This window comes from Symphalangus syndactylus, chromosome 4, assembly GCF_028878055.3.
Source record: "Symphalangus syndactylus isolate Jambi chromosome 4, NHGRI_mSymSyn1-v2.1_pri, whole genome shotgun sequence".
NCBI classification, from domain to species: domain Eukaryota; kingdom Metazoa; phylum Chordata; class Mammalia; order Primates; family Hylobatidae; genus Symphalangus; species Symphalangus syndactylus.
The window spans coordinates 120,903,892-120,922,817 of record NC_072426.2 but is presented as its reverse complement, the minus strand read 5'-3'; the positions used below and the strand labels follow the sequence as shown (position 1 = coordinate 120,922,817).

At 37.7% G+C, this 18,926-nt stretch overlaps 1 protein-coding gene across 5 annotated transcripts in view; it reads left to right on the top strand.

Moving 5' to 3' along the window:
- Positions 1-18,926, top strand: part of PRMT9 (protein arginine methyltransferase 9) — a 49,689-nt gene that overhangs the window by 5,328 nt on the left and 25,435 nt on the right. For 3 of the 5 annotated variants that reach the window (XR_008657261.2, XM_063638249.1, XM_063638250.1), the window contains exons 3-7: positions 5,358-5,594; positions 6,105-6,272; positions 8,789-8,891; positions 10,897-11,003; positions 18,522-18,714. Coding sequence is in view for 4 of the 5 variants with exons in the window: in XM_063638249.1 (XP_063494319.1) it covers positions 5,358-5,594; positions 6,105-6,272; positions 8,789-8,891; positions 10,897-11,003; positions 18,522-18,714 (808 nt within the window). In the remaining variant the exon portion in view is untranslated. Of the gene's footprint in view, positions 1-1,295; positions 4,388-5,357; positions 5,595-6,104; positions 6,273-8,788; positions 8,892-10,896; positions 11,004-18,521; positions 18,715-18,926 lie in introns of those variants that run through there. The other 2 variants (XM_055276072.2, XM_055276074.2) reach the window with 2 other exon arrangements.

Sequence of the window (18,926 nt, the reverse complement as noted above, 5' to 3'; positions counted from 1 at the left end):
AAGCAAAATTTGCAAAGTGTAAATGTGTATGGGGCAAAGTGTAAAGGAAAACCAGGTGCAAGCCTCAAAGTTCCTTTTTCAGTGAAGTCACACAGGATGCACTTCATTCCCATGGTGAGTTATGAAATGTTGCCAACCAGGGAAACTCATTAGAGGCTCAATGCCCAGGGTTTCTGCTGGGAGCTGGACACTTAGGTACCCTCTGCCTGGCATATACTAAAATCCTAGATTCCCAGAAGAAAAGCAGGTCAGCTGTTGAGCATAAACCACATTGTTTGTATAATCAGTTTAGGAACACTATCGGTTAGGATAGTGAGAACCCTCCCAAAATCCAAATTCCCAGATGCCAGCCAAGGGACAGTTTTGTAATCAGGCCTTTCAAAGGATGGCAGTCAGGCCTGCTATGTTAACTCTTTCTGCATACTAGTACATGTGCACGAAGAATTCTGTGAAAGTACAGGAAATAAAATGAATGGTTAACATTGCTTCTGAGTTTGAACGTTTCAGAGTAATGGGGACTCAGCATGGTTCTGCCAAGTTTGAAAGTGACAGTTGCTCACATTCCTAGGAATTTAGTTAATGAATCTCATTTTAAATGTTCCTTTTAGGTATTTTCATGCATTTCCTCACTAATTGCTTTCTCTTTCCCTCAAATCACATCCAGCTAAAAAAAACCTTAATATTATGAATAATGAACTACAAGATTCCTAAGTGACCACAGAATTTCTCTTATTAAATGTATCTTGAGTTCATTAGCTGTTAACAATCAATCTGCTACCTTTGTCTCTGGTGCCCATGGGGCCCTTGCGTGGCTCACTAGACTGTGCAGGGCTAGGGCTCTGGGAATGCAGTGTATGTAGTCTGTACAGTTTTAAGACATTAAATTAATAGAGCAATCAACTCATTATGCTTTTTTTTTCAGTGTGGAGAAATAATGTTTTATAAATAACTTTTAAGAAGAACATGGATCATTAACCTGACAAATGTACTCCTGTGTGATAATTAATGTAAACTCTTTATATGGTCATTCACAATAAGTTGTATGAATATTTATTACAATTTTGAATCGTACGTCTCTCCTCAGAAAAAATTTTGAGATTTGATGTGTAGCATTTTTTGTTAACAATTGCTTATTTGAAAAATTCTAGGTCGGGCATGGCGGCTCATGCCTATGTTCCCAGCACTTTGGGAGGCCGAAGCAGGCAGATCATTTGAGGTCAGGAGTTCGAGACCAGCCTGGCCAACATAGTGAAACCCTGTTTCTACTAAAAAAAATACAAAAAGTAGACAGGTGTGGTGGCACGCATCTGTAGTCCCAGCTACTCGGGAGGCTGAGTTAGGAAAATCCCTTGAACCTGGGAGGTGGAAGTTGCAGTGAGCCAAAATTGCGCGACTGCACTCCAGCCTGGGTGACAGAGCGAGACTCCGTCTCAAAAAAAAAAAAAAAAAAATTCTACCTGTCAAGACAGAATGACTTTCTGTTGAGGCTGCTTAATAAATTGAAAATATAAACAAAGTAGTAGTGAGTTTTTTATGTATACATAAGTGTTTTTGTAAATGAAATGTAACTTTTTCATAGAACAGCCTTTTTTTCCTTTGGAATTTTTGTGTACTTTCCATAGAAACTTTATAATTAGGAAAAACTGGTGAAAACAAAAAATTTTTGTTTTGGGTTTGTTTTAATACATCTAATTTCACTGCCTTGTACAAAATAATGGGAGAATTCTTATTTAGGAAACATGATTATAATGTCCTGTTTTATATAGAAAGATCCCTTTACATGTTCAGTAATTGTTCTCTAGTATCATTCTTTTCCTTATTTGGTTATATTAAGTTTTTTTTTTTTTTTTTTTTTTTTTGAGACGGAGTCTTGCTTTGTCACCCAGGCTGGAGTGCAGTGGCAGGATCTCAGCTCACTGCAACCTCCAACTCCCAGGTTCAAGCAATTTTCATGCCTCAGCCTCCGGAGTAGCTGGAATTACAGGTACACGCCACCACGCCCGGCTAATTTTTGTATTTTTAGTAGAGATGGGGTTTCACCATGTTGCCCAGGCTGGTCTTGACCTCCTGACCTCTAGTGATCCCCCCGCCTCGGCCTCCCAAAGTGGCGCCCAAAGACATGAGCTACGATGCCCAGCCAAGTTGTATTAAGTTTTATTCAATGAAAAGTTCTATATAAGAAACACTTTGGCCGGGCGCGGTGGCTCAAGCCTGTTATCCCAGCACTTTGGGAGGCCGAGGTGGGCGGATCACAAGGTCAGGAGATCGAGACCATCCTGGCTAACACGGTGAAACCCCATCTCTACTAAAAATACAAAAAAAAAAAAATTAGCCGGGCGTGTTGGCAGGCGCCTGTAGTCCCAGCTACTTGGGAGGCTGAGGCAGGAGAATGGCGTGAACCCGGGAGGTGGAGCTTGCAGTGAGCCGAGATCGCGCCACTGCACTCCAGCCAGGGGGACAGAGAAAGACTCCGTCTCAAAAAAAAAAAAAAAAAAAAAAAAAAAAAAAAACACTTTGCCAAACTTTATTAGCTAGTGTCAGTAATGTAACTGCAAGGCATTTTAACAGTCTTAATTAACATGGAGTGACAATGAATTCTCCTTTAAAAAACAAATATTTGATAGTTTTTAATTGTAGAGTATGTTAATAAGCAGAAAAATAAGTTAGACAATTAACTGAGGGTTACTTGTTCGTGTTAACAGCTAACCTGATCAGCTACAGCATCCATTTTCTACAAATTAGCAACCTCTTTCCACCTAAATGAAATTTGTTTTAAAATATTTTTAAAAATCTTTTTTTATGAGTAATCTCAAATTAGTTAAAAAAAATCTATATTTTAATTCCAAAGTTTTCTTTTGTTCTTTATATAATGAGAGTGACTCTATAGGATTCAATTATATTTCCAGATTATACATATATGGTGATCATAACATTCCAAGACTTATGTTTCAGGATAAACTCAATTTAACAGAAAAGGGGAACTCTACATACTTTTGGCAGATTGTAACTTTTGGTGACCTGTTGTTGTAGGACATTAGTCTGAGCAGTTACCAGTCATTGAGACAAAAAGTACTTGCTATTAGTTTGCTTTGGGGAGATGTAACTAAGCAAAATTTCTAAATTGGACGGTAGCAGTTCAGAATTTGGGATAGTGTGAATGTGGCTTTTGCTATAGAATTTACCTTTGTTCTTGACTTACAATGGTTCTTGGGGTTTTTGTTCTATACTCCTTTTGTCATCAAAAATAGCGTATCATTTACTCCCCACCAAAAGAATCTGTTCCAGGAGAAAAATATTTCCAAAGTAAATGATAGCTGCTTCTCCTGACACTTATTTGTGTAATAAAATGTGTCTGGAGTGTCTCAACTTCACAACCTTTTGTTAGTCCAGTAGCATCAGATTTAAACAAAATGTGTTTAAATTGCTAATCAAGAAGATAATGTTTTTCCTAGTTAAAAGAAAAAGGGCATTCTGGCATTCTTATGCTTCACTGATATGTTGTATCATATCAGTGATAAATATTGGGTCTTTCAATGATATATGCTTTAATGGAGTAGATTATATATTTTTTAGATTAGAATTTCAGTTTAAGGAAATTGATAATATATTAAATATCAAACCTAAGGGAAGCACAAACCCAGGAAATTATTAGGGGTGTGTTTAATACCCATTGCTGAGTTAGTTTCACAACAAATAATGATTACATACAATGTACATGGTACTATACTATGTACAATGGTAGTTGCAAATAAGAACAAGATAGTTCTACCTTCAAGATAACTTAAAATAACATATATTAACTGAAAACATTGAAATTTTCACCTAAATCATGAGTGTCTCTTATTTGACATAGGATCATTGCTTTTTGTTAGAGTGCAGTCCCCTGTTTGGACTTCTAGAATGTCTCTTTTGCTTAAACCATACCTGGAATGAGTAGTATGATTAAGTGTCTCTAGCCGGGTGCGGTGGCTCACGCCTGTAATCTCAGCACTTTGGGAGGCCAAGGTGAGCGTATCACCTGAGGTTGGGAGTTTGCGACCAGCCTGATCAACATGGAGAAACCTCATCTCTACTAAAAATACAAAATTAGCCGGACGTGGTGGCGCATTCCTGTAATCCCAGCTACTTGGGAGGCTGAGGCAGGAGAATCGCTTGAACCTGGGAGGCAGAGGTTGCAGTGAGCCAAGATCATGCCATTGCACTCCAGCCTTGGCAACAAGAACGAAACTCTGTGTCAAAAAAAAAAAAAAAAAGTTTCTCTAAACTTGGCAGAATGCTTAAAGGTACTTATGAAGAACTATGAATGAAGAGGGTTCTACTAGCCCAGTTCTGTTCAATGTGTGGTCCACACATTGGTGCTCACCCACAGATTACTGGTTAATGACAGGTAAGTATAGAAATTGAAAGTTAGTGTTTGGAAATGGGTATAGCAACTTGACATTGCTGTAAATCCAAGCATATAGTTAGGAAACTCTAATGCAGAAGAGAGTATATAGATCAGTTTGGGTGCTGCTGAAATCTGGTATTACTTGAGCTCCATATGAATCATGTGCAATACAGCCGTATCAGTCTGCAAACAATTAGATGTTTAAGAAAGGGAGGATTCTCTCCTTCTCAGTATTGCACTTGACTAGTCTTAAAAATAAAAAAATTAAGAAAAAAAGGGAGGAGAGATTCTTCATTACAGATAGTTTGAGAAGCACTGTTCTAGAGGGTTGGATAGGTTTTTTTTCTCCTTTTATTTTTTATTTGCTCACATATAATTAAATAGTACTTAATTTAAATGACTTGCCTTTGATTTTCTTCCAGAGCATTTATTTAGCTTAGTGTCTGTAGGCACAATGGTTCCCTTTCTGCGGTGATATTTATTTACTTAGTGTAATATTTAATTAAAATATGTAATTATAATAACAAGTACAACTGACATAAACTGATCTGGCAGCAAATACAACTGACTCTTGATGACTGTTCAACTCAGTTGCTGAGACAAAAGGCATGCCGGCCCCCACAAAGAGGAACCTACTAAGCCATAGGCATTAGAGTGTTGCACAGAGGGAATGGAGTTGGCTAAATGGAGGATGACTGTGAGAACTTCTGCTATACATTAGTATAACAGTAATTTATAGTCAGGTACTTGTTTGTCTCCCGGAATATGTAAATATAGTGGTTCAGAAAAGAAAGAAATACTGAGGCTTGCAGTCCTCACAGACAGCTTCCCAAAAGAGGTAGCACTTGGATTGGCAAGATTTGGGGTGATGGCATGGAATTCCCAGACCAAGTGAGTGGCATAAACAAAGGAACTGCAATTGGTAGCATATAGTTGAATATCTTTTGTCTTTTGTCATTTTTTACTCTAGAATGGGCTTTAGGGATGAAGCAGCTGGGTATTTTCATAAAGCAGTGAAGCTAAACCCTGATTTCAGTGATGCAAAGGAGAATTTTTATCGTGTTGCAAACTGGTTGGTGGAACGCTGGCACTTTATCATGCTTAATGACACCAAGAGGAATACAATTTATAATGCAGCAATCCAAAAGGCAATTTGTTTGGGGTCCAAAAGTGTTTTGGACATTGGAGCAGGAACTGGAATACTAAGGTTGGTCGTAATTGCATTTTAATGATATATACATGTATTCTAACGTAAATTAAAGATTTTGCCAGATATAGAAAATTTAACATTGGAATTTAAAAGTATTTCTTATAATCTTGTTAGGGTTATTTATGTAACTTATGTTTTTTACAATAACTTTTATCAAGAACTGGACATAACTGCTAAGAAAAATTTGGGAGTATTGAAATTTTAAATAATGAATTTAAGAGTCTTTTTTATGTTAACATTCTGATGGAATCTAGTTGTCTAAGTTAAAGCCCGTTAGTATTCATTAAAGATACAATGCCAGTTGTGTCTTAATAGAGTAGATCCCATGGTTTATTGTATGATTTGTTTCTAGACAAGAATATTAGTTTATTTTTTAATGCAGAATGAGTAATGGTTGTGTTAAAGAATAAAAGGAAAAACCCCACATTTTAGCATCATCATTTCCTTAAAATTTGAGAAAATACAGTAGATTATTTTTTCTTGATGGAGAACTTTTTTCCCTTGTAGCATGTTTGCTAAAAAAGCTGGAGCACATTCCGTGTATGCCTGTGAGTTATCCAAGACCATGTATGAACTTGCCTGTGATGTCGTGGCAGCAAACAAGATGGAAGCAGGGATCAAACTCTTACATATGAAGTCACTTGACATAGAGATTCCAAAACATATTCCCGAAAGGTATTATCATGTAAACTAATTTTAGTGTTGATACTTCTCCATTTTTAAGAAACTAAGATATATTTCTAGCTTTCAGTCCAAACAAAATGCTACAAAACCCTTATTTTCTAAAGATATGGATATAGGATAGGATAGTTTATTATAAGACATTTAAATAAAATTACATTCTTTATTAAAAATATTTAAAGATCTTAGGCCGGGCGCGGTGGCTCACGCTTGTAATCCTAGCACTTTGGGAGGCCGAGGCGGGCGGATCATGAGGTCAGGAGATCGAGACCACAGTGAAACCCCATCTCTACTAAAAATACAAAAAATTAGCCGGGCGTGGTGGCGGGTGCCTGTAGTCCCAGCTACTCGGAGAGGCTGAGGCAGGAGAATGGCGTGAACGCAGGAGGCGGAGCTTGCAGTGAGCCGAGATTGCGCCACTGCACTCCAGCCTGGGCGACAGAGCAAGACTCCATCTCAAAAAAAAAAAAAAAAAAAAAAAAAAAAAAATTTAAAGATCTTGAGAAAAATTTGTGGCAAGGGATCAGATAAACTTGATCTTAGCAAGTTACTTTACCTTTGTTAATTTCAGTGTTCTCATTTGTAAAAATGGATAATTCATCCTGTGTGGTCAATAACTGCTTAAAAGTTGTACTTAAAAAGAAAACATAAGCAGTTGAGATTCAATGGACTTATCACATTTTGTGTTAATATACTTGTTTAAAATGAAAGCTTTGGAAATGTCAGCTGTCAGTATATTTTGGCATGGGCCCTTTAAATGATTTGAATATAAGTCATATAAGTCTTGGCTTTTTATTATGTTTTCTCACTCCGATCCATATCACAAGGGTGATGGAATTTTAGAGCTAGAAGGAATTTGAAAATGATCTGATTCCACACTAGTCATTTTAGAGACAAAGTTTTCTTTATGTAGCACTTACTTTACCTATCTCTTCTGGGTTTATCTTCCAATCTTACTTCAATTCAGTTTGTATTGAAAGAAGATGTTTTTGTGCCTTATATCAACTATGACTTTAAAAAGTCTTCTTCCATATATATAATAGTATTTATGTTAACATAGTACCTACACTTTTCAATCGTCTCTACATTTATTCTCATGAAAAAATTCCTATTAGATTAAGGCAAATGTCATACCCATTTTATAGAAAGAACCACTAAAACACTGTCCTCAATTGTCTTGTTCCACTTGGGCTGCCATAACGAAATACCACAGAGTGGGTAGCTTTAACAATAGGCATTTATTTTCTCACAGTTCTGGAGGCTGGAAGACCGTGATCAAGGTGTTGGCAAATTTGGTTTCTTGTGAGGAGTCTCTTCCTGGATTGCAGATTCTGCTTTCTTGTGTCTTTACACGGCCTTTCCTTCTCCAGTATAGTCAGTTTCAGGGTTAAGGGCTTCAATATGAATTTTGAGAAGGACATGAGTTAGCATGAATCAAAGTTACCTTAATTTAATCTACGTTTTTCTCACAGATAATGTTGTAGAAAGATCTATTGGTTTTGAACCAGGAGCTATGGATTCCAGATTAGACTACTATTAATTTATTTTGACCTTAAGCAAATGTCTAGACCTCAAGGTATTGGACTAGATGATTTGAAACACTTTTCACATTCTAAGTGTATGCAATCATAAATACTGGATATTTTCTGTATATAAGACGTTGGGTTTAGGCACTGGAGGATACCAGTCATTCTTACCCTCAAGGCACTTACAATCTAGATAGGAAGATAAAGAATATTGATGAAACTTTTCTTATCTTCTAACTACATAAATGAGTGATACTGGCAATAAATGCTGAAGGAGTTCAGAGAAGGGAGAAACTATTTTCGTATGTCTTTGAGTAAAATTTTCTAGAAAGAATGGACAGAAGAGCAGAGTTCTGTGGACTAGGCTTTTTCTAAGACTCAGGCAGTGGGTAAAGCAAGAGAAGTGATAAGAGAGGCACAGTCAACATATAGCAGGCAATCATGGATGATGCAGTGTCATAGAAGGTAGAGATAGATTTTGAGAGGGAGGGCTCTCTCCTGCAATCAGTGTTATTTGGAGATAAAAAAAATGATAACTGAGAAAGAGGATTCATTTTGATAAGTAGGGAGTTATTGATGGTAGAGAATATTTTTATAGACTGTTGGAGATGGAAGTCTTCTTGCTTGGCATTAAGGAAGAGACTGATAAAGGTAATGGGTATGAACCACCCTTAAAGATGTAGGCAACGAAAAAATAACCTGGAGAGGGAACAAGGCCAAGTGAAGGTTGTCATTCCCCACCTCCCCCCACCCTTCATCTTCCAAACCAAGGAGAAGGAGCCAGTGGAGAACAAAGGAGCTTAAGGAACATTTGAGTAAAGTTCCTCAAGATTCAGTAGTAGATCTTAAAAATGAAATGTATTAGGATATTTTACATATGGACTGTTTCTATAATATACTCTTCCTTTCTCCTCTCAGCTTTGACATCTTTATATAATAGCATGATATTTTACTTACATATATCTTTAAAAAATCATTCTATAGAGTATCCCTAGTTGTAACAGAAACTGTCGATGCAGGTTTATTTGGAGAAGGAATTGTGGAGAGTTTGATTCATGCATGGGAGAATTTACTTTTACAGCCAAAGGTAAGCAGTATGAAAATACTTAAAACTGATTAAGAGTTTGTTATTTCATCAGAGATTTATTGAATCCTTAGTATATTTACAAAGCAATATGAAATATATTTTCCATTGCCAAGGTGTACATACTGTGTGGTTGGAAAGAAATCTATGCAAAAAACTTTTACTGGCCGGGCGCAGTGGCTCATGCCTGTAATCCCAGCACTTTGGGAGGCCCAGGTGGGTGGATCACCTGAGGTCAGGAGTTTGAGACCAGCGTTACCAACATAGAGAAACCCCATCTCTACTAAAAATACAAAATTAGCCGAGTGTGGTGGCACATGCCTGTAATCCCAGCTACTTGTGAGGCTGAGGCAGGAGAATCGCTTGAACCCAGGAGGCGGAGGTTGCAGTGAGCCGAGGTCGCGCCATTGCACTCCAGCCTGGGCAACAAGAGTGAAACTCCGTCTCAAACAAAACAAAACAAAACAACATAAAAACATTTACTAACAACATGATTCAATGTATAATTATGTGCCTGAATGAGATATACGGGCAAAAATACTCCAGGGAAGAATTCATAGGAATTGAGATTACTTTATGGATGGACTGACTATGGAATTCTTGAGTAGGGTTGAAAAACGGAGGTATTTTCAGTCTTGCAGACCTCACTGCCTAGAATTTTGGCAAATTATCAGAAGGGAGTATAGTAATAGCTGGTTTGGTACTGTTTTCAGGTACCTGTTGAACCCAGGCTATGGTTTGGACAAGACTGTTATAATTGCCAAATTATATTTTGCATTGAAATCCTCTGTTGTAGCCCACAAATCGTTGATTTGGTTTATATGATATGTGTTATCAATGAAAGGATTTTAATATGTAATAAAAATTCAATGTTAACAAAATTCTTTGGATTTAAAATTGCTAGTTAAAGGTTGAAAAGAGCAATTTTTTTTTTTTTTTTTTGAAGTAGCAACAGGGTTTCACCATATTGGCCTGGCTGGTCTTGAACTCCTGGCCTCAAGTGATCCGCCTGCCTTGGTCTCCCAAAGTGCTGGGATTGCAGGTGTGAGCCACCGCTCCTGGCCAAGCAATTTATTTTTAAGTAGGTATTGATATTGATTTCTTGATCAAAGTCATACCCAAGTCTTTTTTTCTATGCAGAGTTACAGTCCTTTCCCCCTCCCATCCTCCCTCTTTTCTTGTATCCTTTGCATTTGTATTGTGAGAAAATAGATATATATTCATACATATATAGCAATGAAAATACTTACTCTGTTTTTTTGAGATGGGCTCTCACTCTCTTGCCCAGGTAGGAGCACAGTGGCATGTTTTTTTTAGCTTACTGCAGCCTCAAACTCCCGGGCTCAAGTGGCCCTCCCACCTCAGCCTCACAATGTCACCATACTCGGCTAATTAAAAAAAATTTTTTTTTCTGTAGAGACATGGTCTTGCTATGTTGCCTAGGCTGGTCTCAAACTCCTGGCCTCAAGTGGTCCTCTCTCCTTGGCTTTCCAAAGTGCTGGAATTGCAGGTGTGCGCTGCCAGGCCTGGCCAAAAATACTTTTTTTTTTTTTTTTTTTTTTTTTTTTGAGATGGAGTCTTGCTCTGTAGGCCAGGCTGGAGTGCAGTGGCGTGATCTCGGCTCACTGCAGCCTCTGCCTCCCGGATTCAAGCGATTCTCCTGCCTCAGCCTCCCAAGTAGCTGGGACTACAGGTGCGTGCCACCATGCCCAGCTAATTTTTTGTATTTTTAGTAGAGATGGGGTTTCACCGTGTTAGCCAGGATGGTCTCAATCTCCTGACCTCGTGATCCGCCTGCCTCGGCCTCCTAAAGTGCTGGGATTACAGGCGTGAGCTACAGTGCCCAGCCCAAAAATATTTTTTAAGGAAGAAAAAAAAATCTTTAACTTACTTCATCCTTACTTATTGTCTTTTTGGGTTTTTTAAATTATATTTTCATAGCTTATCATTATGCACACATATTTTTACATACATGTGATAACGTAATTCTTACTGTTATTTTTTTTAGACCAAAGGTGAAAGTGCTAATTGTGAAAAGTATGGGAAAATTATACCAGCAAGTGCCGTTATATTTGGGATGGCAGTAGAATGTGCGGAGATAAGAAGACATCATAGGTAAGTGTATTAGTCCGTTTTCACACTGCTATAAAGAATCTCCCAAGATTGGGTAATTTATAAAGGAAAGAGGTTTAAATGACTCACAGTTCTGAATGCTGAGGAGGCCTCAGGAAACTTACAAACATGGCAGAAGGGGAAGCAGGCACATCTTATATGGCAGCAGGCAGGTTGGGGGGGGCGGGGGGGGCAGAGAGAGAGAGAGAGAGACAGAGACAGCACAAGAACGCGTGGGTGAGTGTAGGAAAAACTACCATTTGTAAAACCATCAGATCTTGTGAGAATTCACTCCCTATCATGAGAACAGTGTGGAAGAAACCGTTCTCACAATCCAGTCACTTCCCTCCCTCAACAAGTGGGGATTACAATTTGAGATGAGATTTGGGTGGGGACGCAGAGTCAAACCATATCAGTAAGTGACTATTTAAATAGTAAATATTGAAAAATAGTAATTGCAAAGAGAATATTACAGAGGTTAGTTAGTGAATATGTATTTGGGTGAGGATTTGTAGTTTTGTGACCTTTAAATTCATGCTGCTTACACTGGTCTTATTCTTTTTTTTTTGCGTATTTTAAGTGAAACTTCATGGTTAAAGCCAGTTTTTTTTAAAATGGAAAATTAATTTTGTTACAGCTTAGGACTCTGTAGTTGTGATATATTCATGTAGAAAAATATTAAGTTCTCACTGATTTTAGGTGAAGTTGGAATGAAAGATTCCACTGTGAAAATAAATTTTGGTCTTAATTACTTCAATTTACCTTTTCTTAATAATTTCACTAGTACTATAATGATTTGTAGTTGGGCTGGATGGAATTTTAGGATCTTTCTAAGCTTCTACCAATAACCTAATCGTAAATGTAGCATGTAAATATTTTAGGACATACTGATAAGTGGTTTGAAAAAAATGAAAACCACTGTGAACCCCTCACCAGTAAGTAACTACTTTTCATCTTTGTTATATATTCCTTTACTCTTTTTCTTTGTATGTTACAGGGAGATAGTAAAAATGTTTAGAGATTGGCAGGACACAGGGCACTAACCAGACAGTGGACTTAATTAGCAGATTGGCTGAATTAGAATGTACTGGTTGAATATTAGTTCGATGTAAGTAAATGTAGGTGTGTGTAAATTTAATTTTGTTTAAAAACTCAGTAAATATATTTGCCTTTCCTTTGTGAGCCTTTTCATGTAATAGATTTGGTTCATGACTTTAAAAAATCAACTTATTTGTGTTGTAGTTATCGGAGTTTAGAATTTTTGGATTGCTTCCACTTTTCTGCTTTTAGGGAGTAGGATAAACATCTTTGCACTTATGTCTTTGTGGACTTGTTTCTATTATTTTCTTAGGATAAATTCCTTAATAAGGAATTACTGAGTTAAAGAATATGTACAGTTTTCAGGCTGTAGGGATGCCTTACTGCATTGCCCACCAGAAAAGCTAGGTTGTGTCTTGCTGAGATTTCTTGCTGTAACATGGCCGGACTCCTTCTTTCAATAGTTCCTCTTTAGGAGACCACTAATATTGTTTGTCTAAGTAAAGTAGAAATTAAATGGCTGGTATCTACATTTTGAAAAAGAGTAACTCATTATTGACTCACTTATTTAGCAAATGAGTGCCTGACTACAGTAGAAGCACCATAGGAGCTTATGTAAAAATAAAAAGGGTTTACAGTTTGGTTCAATAGGTGTATAGGTGTAGGTCTGGATGAATGAGGCCAATATCTTTTTTTTTTTTTTTTAAACAAAGTTCAGCATTATGGGTTGAGGACTATGAAGAAAGGTGTTGACAAAATACATGTGAGTGCTACTGTTTTACCTGGTAGAAACATTTATAAATCATTATTATAAAAATTGCCATTTGGCACCTAATCAGCTGAATTTAATGCTTTTCTCAATAAGCAAATGTTTAAGAATATCCAAGGAAACTGAAACTTGCCTTATTAGATATAAAAACCTAGAAATAAAAGACAGTAATGTATTGATGCAGAAAGACAAATACATCTGTGGAGCACAATGAAGAATCTAGATACAGACCTTTGAATTTATATGGATTTAGTATATGATACAGGTGTGATATTTCAGATCATTGGGGAAGGGATAAACTATTCAGGAAATGGAAATGGTGTGCTTCATTTGGGGAAAAACGTTAGATCCCTACTTTTAATTCTGGGTGAGTTAAACATCTGAGCGTCAAAAAAATCTATTTGATGGAGACCTTCCAAAGCAAAACACAGAGTAGGGCCCAGAAGCCACAGAACATTGACAAATGTGACCACATTTTAAAACAATTGAAAAAAATCTATCTGGTGAAGGATACTATAAAGTTAAAAAACAAGTGACAGACTGAGATAAATATTTGCAACTTTTATAACAAAGCATGAATATAATTGTCTATTAATCAGAGAAATGGTAATTAAAACCAATGGGATAACATTTTCTAACTGCTTATGTTAGCACATTAAAGTTGTTTGATATCTTATTTTCCCATAGGTTTAGGGAAAATTCATACACTGTTGGTGCAACATTTTAGTAGCTTGATTTGGCCTTTTCTAGCAACACTAAGGATGTTTGTAGTCCTTGATCTAGCATTTCCGTGTCTGGGAATCTATCCTGATAAATACTCATACATGTGTGCAGTGATGTGTGTACAAGGATGTTCACTATAATACTGTAATTGAAAAAATGAAACAAATTATCAATGTTTATATTAATAAGAAAGTATTTCAATAAATTATGATGTAACAGTCACCTAATGTAGTATTATGCAAACAAATGGTTAAGGAACATGTATAGACAAGGAAAGAAGTTTATGGTATACTGTTAAGTGAGAAAGACAAGGCATAATCTTAGGAGCAGTGAGCATACCTAGAACTCAGATCTTGGTTTTTAAATACCATTTCTCACCAAAAGGAACTATAGCTTCTTGGAGCAATGGCTGATTCCAGTACTGGGGTGGAATAGATTCAATATGATTCTGGGACATCTTGTATTAGAAAGTGGGGAAGTGCTCAAAAAGGGATTTGGTGAGGGAAAGGGGAGCAAAAGGACAGAGCTGCATGCTTGAAGACTCTCCTGCTGGCCAAATCTGGGACAATTTAATCACCAAAATAAATAAGGTTTTAATGGATTAAAACCCACTGAATAAGAATCCCTGAATTTCTATGTATTTTAAGCAGATTAATAAATACATAAATGGGGATAAAAGTGCAGCTCGTCCTTACAGTAAATGCCAACTAATAGTATAGAAAAAATGAGGCAGAATTACTTTTTGGAAGCAAGAATCATGAATAGATGCTAAATCAATGGAGGGAAATCTGATGAGGATCAGGGCATTTATATAGTTTCGAAGTATCTTTCAAATTACTACAAAAGGAAAGATTGTAAGTATATAGGGAAGAAGCCACACAACATTTTTTTGTTTTTATTTATTTTTTTTGTTTAGACAGAGTTTTCCTCTTGTTTCCCAGGCTGGAATGCAGTGGCGCGATCTTGGCTCACTGCAACCTCCGCCTCCCATGTTCAAGTGATTCACCTGCCTCAGCCTCCCAAGTAGCTGGGATTACAGGCATGCCTGCCACCATGCCTGGCTGATTTTTTGTGTTTTTTTTTAGTAGAGAGGGGTTTCATCATGTTGGCCAGGTTGGTCTCGAACTCTTGACCTCAGGTGATCCACTTGCCTCGGCCTCCCCAAGTGCTGGGATTACAGGCGTGAGCCACTGTGTCCGGCCTGCTTTTTAAAAAATTTAATTTAATTTAATTTTACTTTAAGTTCTGGGATACATGTGCAGAACGTCCAGGTTTGTTACATAGATATACATGTGCCATGGTGGTTTGCTGCACCTGTCAACCCATCATCTAGGTTTTAAGCCCTGCATGCATTAGGTATTTGTCCTAATGCTCTCCCTCCCCTTGCCCCTATCCCCAAACAGGCCCTGGTGACCACACATCTTAACCAAGTGATTAAAGCTAACATCAACAGTAAGATTCCTCCAGATTCGATGCTTTGAGGATGCATTGCTTATATAGTACCACATCCAAAATGTACAGCCTGCAATCTAATTGTGAGAAAACCTCAGACAAACCCTAGTTGGGACCATTCTGTAAAACAATTGGCCTACCTTCTTAAAAAATGTCAGTGACATGAGAGACAAAGCAAAGATTAAGAACTGTTTAAGATGAAAGGAGATTAAAGAGACAGGACAGCTAAATTGAAACTATGACCTGTATTTGGGAAAAAAACTATATATATACATTTTGATCTTGCTGTGTTGCCCTGGTTGGAGCACAGTGGCTCAATCTCATGGCTCACTGCAGTCTTGACCTACCAAGCTCAAGTGATCCTCCCACTTCAGCCTCCTGAGGAGCTGCAACCACAGGTGTGCACCACTGTCTGGTTAATTTTTTAAAGTTTTATAGAGACAGGGTCTTGCTGTCTTGCTGTGTTGAACTCCTGGACTCAAGGGATCCTTCTGCCTTAGCTTCCTAAAGTGCTTGGATTACAGGCATGAGCCACTGTGCCCTGCCTGCATTATTGATTTTTGATTCAGTTGACAAATACAGACTATGAACTGTAGGTTAGGTAATACTGAATTTGATTGCTGTGATTAAGAGAATATTCTCATTTTTAATAAAGATACACAAGTATCTTTTGAGAGATAAATAGGCATGATGAATACAACCTACTCACAAATGATACAGAATGTTTCAGTAACGTACAAATAGAGTGTTATATACAAATATTAAAAAAGGTATGGAAGGATACACATTAAACTTTTAACAGTGAAGAAATGAGAGGACGAGTACTGTGAAGGTGGACTTTTTACCATATGGCTTGAAGTTTTGACAATATATATTCACGTAGTTTATAATACATTAGCAAGAAATTGTCTGGCTGGACGCAGTGGCTCACGCCTGTAATACCAGCACTTTGGGAGGCCATGGTGGGCAGATCGCCTGAGTTTAGGAGTTTGAGAGCAGCCTGGGCAACACGGTGAAACCCTGTCTCTATAAAAAATACAAAAATTAGCTGGGCGTGGTGGCATGCACCTGTAGTCCCAGCTACTCAGGAAGCGGAGATAGGAGAATTGCTTGAGCCTGGTAGATGGAGGTTGTTGCAGTGAGCCAAGATCACACCTTTGTACTCCAGCCTGGGCGACAGCATGAGATCTTGTCTCACACACAAAAAATTGTCACATCTTTTTTGTTTCAATTTGTGACTTTTAATTTTGAGTTATTAAAATCATAGTAGACCGGGAGCGGTGGTTCATACCTGTAATCCTGGCACTTTGGGAGGCTGAGGCGGGCGGATCATGAGGCCAGGAGATCGAGACCATCCTGGCTAACACGGTGAAACCCCGTCTCTACTAAAAATACAAAAAAGTAGCCAGGCGTGGTGGCAGGCGCCTGTAGTCCCAGCTACTTGAGAGGCTGAGGCAGGAGAATGGCGTGAACCTGGGAGGCTGAGCTTGCAGTGAGCCGAGATTGTGCCACTGCACTCCAGCCTGGGTGACAGAGCAAGACTCTGTCTCAAAAAAAAAAAAAAATCATTAGTGGTTCCATTTGCTGATTCATCTTTTGAGAGTGTAATAATCTGTAAAAGTAGATTATTTGAACTTTTAAAATTTTATAAAGGCACATTCTCTTAAAAAAGTGCCACTGAGATGAGGTAAGGTGAGATGAGGTTGGAGTATTTTCCTTTTACAAAATGTTTAAATTTTCATAAAGTGTTTTTTCATTGTAAATTTCCTTTTTTGTTTTTTTGAGACAGGGTCTCGTTCTGTTGCCCAGGCTGGAGTGCAGTGATGTGATCATAGCTCATTGCAGCCTTGAACTCCTAGGTTCAGGTGATCCTCCTGCTTCAGCCTCCCAAGTAACTAGAACTCTAGGCACACACCACCATACCTGGCTATTTTATTTTATTTTACATAGAAGAATCTTGCTATGTTGTCCATGCTGGTCTCTAACTCCTGGACTCAAGTGATCCTCCCACCTTGGCCTCCCAAAGTACTGGGATTACAGGCGTAAGCCACCATGCCTGGCCCAATGTAAATTTTTATTGACATCAAACATTGTTATAGCAAGTATGTAAGCCATAAGTTTATGATTTGATGAATTTTCATGAAGTTGATAGACCTGGGTAATCAGTGCTGAGATCAAGGACCAGAATATTACCGCTATATAATATAAAGTGTGCAGGAAGAAACCCCATCTCTTTACCAGCGCCCCACTCTCCCTAAAGCACCTACTATCCTGACTTCTAACACCGTAGATTAGTGTTGCTTGTTTTGAATTTTATACAAATAGAACCATACAGTGTGACTTGTTTTTGTGTGCCTAGCTTCTTTTGTGTTTAGTTTGTTTATTCTCATTGCTGAATCATACTCCATTATATGACTATACTAGATTTGTCTGTTATACTACTGATAGATGTTTAGGTTATATCAGTTTTTTTTGGCTATCAGAAGCAGTGTAGCTATAAACATTCTTGAACATTCTTTTGGTGATAATATGTATTAATTTCTGTTGACTATATTCTCAGAAGTGGAAATGCCAAACACTGTGAGGTTCGTACATTAAGAATGAATCTGAATAGGTATGCTCAGCTCCAATTGGTACTACAAAGTAGTCTTCCAAAGTATAATTTTACACTCCAATGGTGTATGAGACTGTATCCTTACCATACTTGCTATTGACTACTTGTTTTTTTCCATTCTGTCAGATGTGTAGTATGCATTGTGATTTTTTTTTTTTTTTTTTTTTTTGAGACGGAGTCTCGCTCTGTTGCCCAGGCTGGAGTGCAGTGGCGCGATCTCGGCTCACAGCAAGCTCAGCCTCCCGGGTTCATGCCATTCTCCTGCCTCAGCCTCCCGAGTAGCTGGGACTACAGGCGCCTGCCAACACGCCCGGCTAATCTTTTGTATTTTTAGTAGAGAGGGTTTCACTCTGTTAGCCAGGATGGTCTCGATCTCCTGACCTCGTGATCCACCCGCCTTGGCCTCCCAAAGTGCTGGGATTACAGGCGTGGGCTACCGCGCCCGGCCTGCGTTGTGATTTTAACTCCATTTCCCGGGTGGCTGTTGAAGCCGAGCACCTTTTCATGTGCTTATTGGCCATTTGGATATGTTCTTTTGTGAAGTGTCTAAGTCTTTTGCCCATTTTTGTTTTTTATTAATATGTAGGAATTTTAAAATCTATTTTGGACATGAGCCCTTTATTGAATATAGTTATTACAAATACCTTCTCTCAGTTGGTTGCTTTTTACTGTATTACAGGGCGTTTTTTTTTTTTTTTTAGTGAGCAGACATTCTTAATTTTATTATAGACCTATTTATAGTTGTTTTCCTTTATAGTTAGTGGTTTTATATGTGTGTGTATTATGTAGTTATGTTTAAGAAATCTTTGCTCATGAGGTTTTATTTCATTTTTGTATTTATTTTTTCTGGACTCAGTATTACATATGTTACTTGATTCTAAAAAAATCCATCTTCCTACCCCTCCCCTTTTTTCTCTCTCTCCAGAGTGGGTATTAAGGACATTGCTGGTATCCATTTGCCAACAAATGTGAAATTTCAGAGTCCGGCTTATTCTTCTGTAGATACTGAAGAAACAATTGAACCTTATACAACTGAAAAGATGAGTCAAGTTCCTGGAGGATATTTGGCTTTGACAGAGTGCTTTGAAATTATGACAGTAGATTTCAACAACCTTCAGGTGAAAAAAAAATTCAGTTACTATTTTCAAGGATTAAATTTCATGCGTTGTTTAAAATAATGTATAGGACAGACAGTCATATTTTATGAGTTTGCATGAAGATTCCACTTATTGTACGTAAAGAAAATGATTAAAGGGTAATTAGAATTTCTTCCTGAAATTATTTGCTTTCTTTCTTGCTTGCTTGCTTGCTTTCTTGCTTTCCTTGCTTT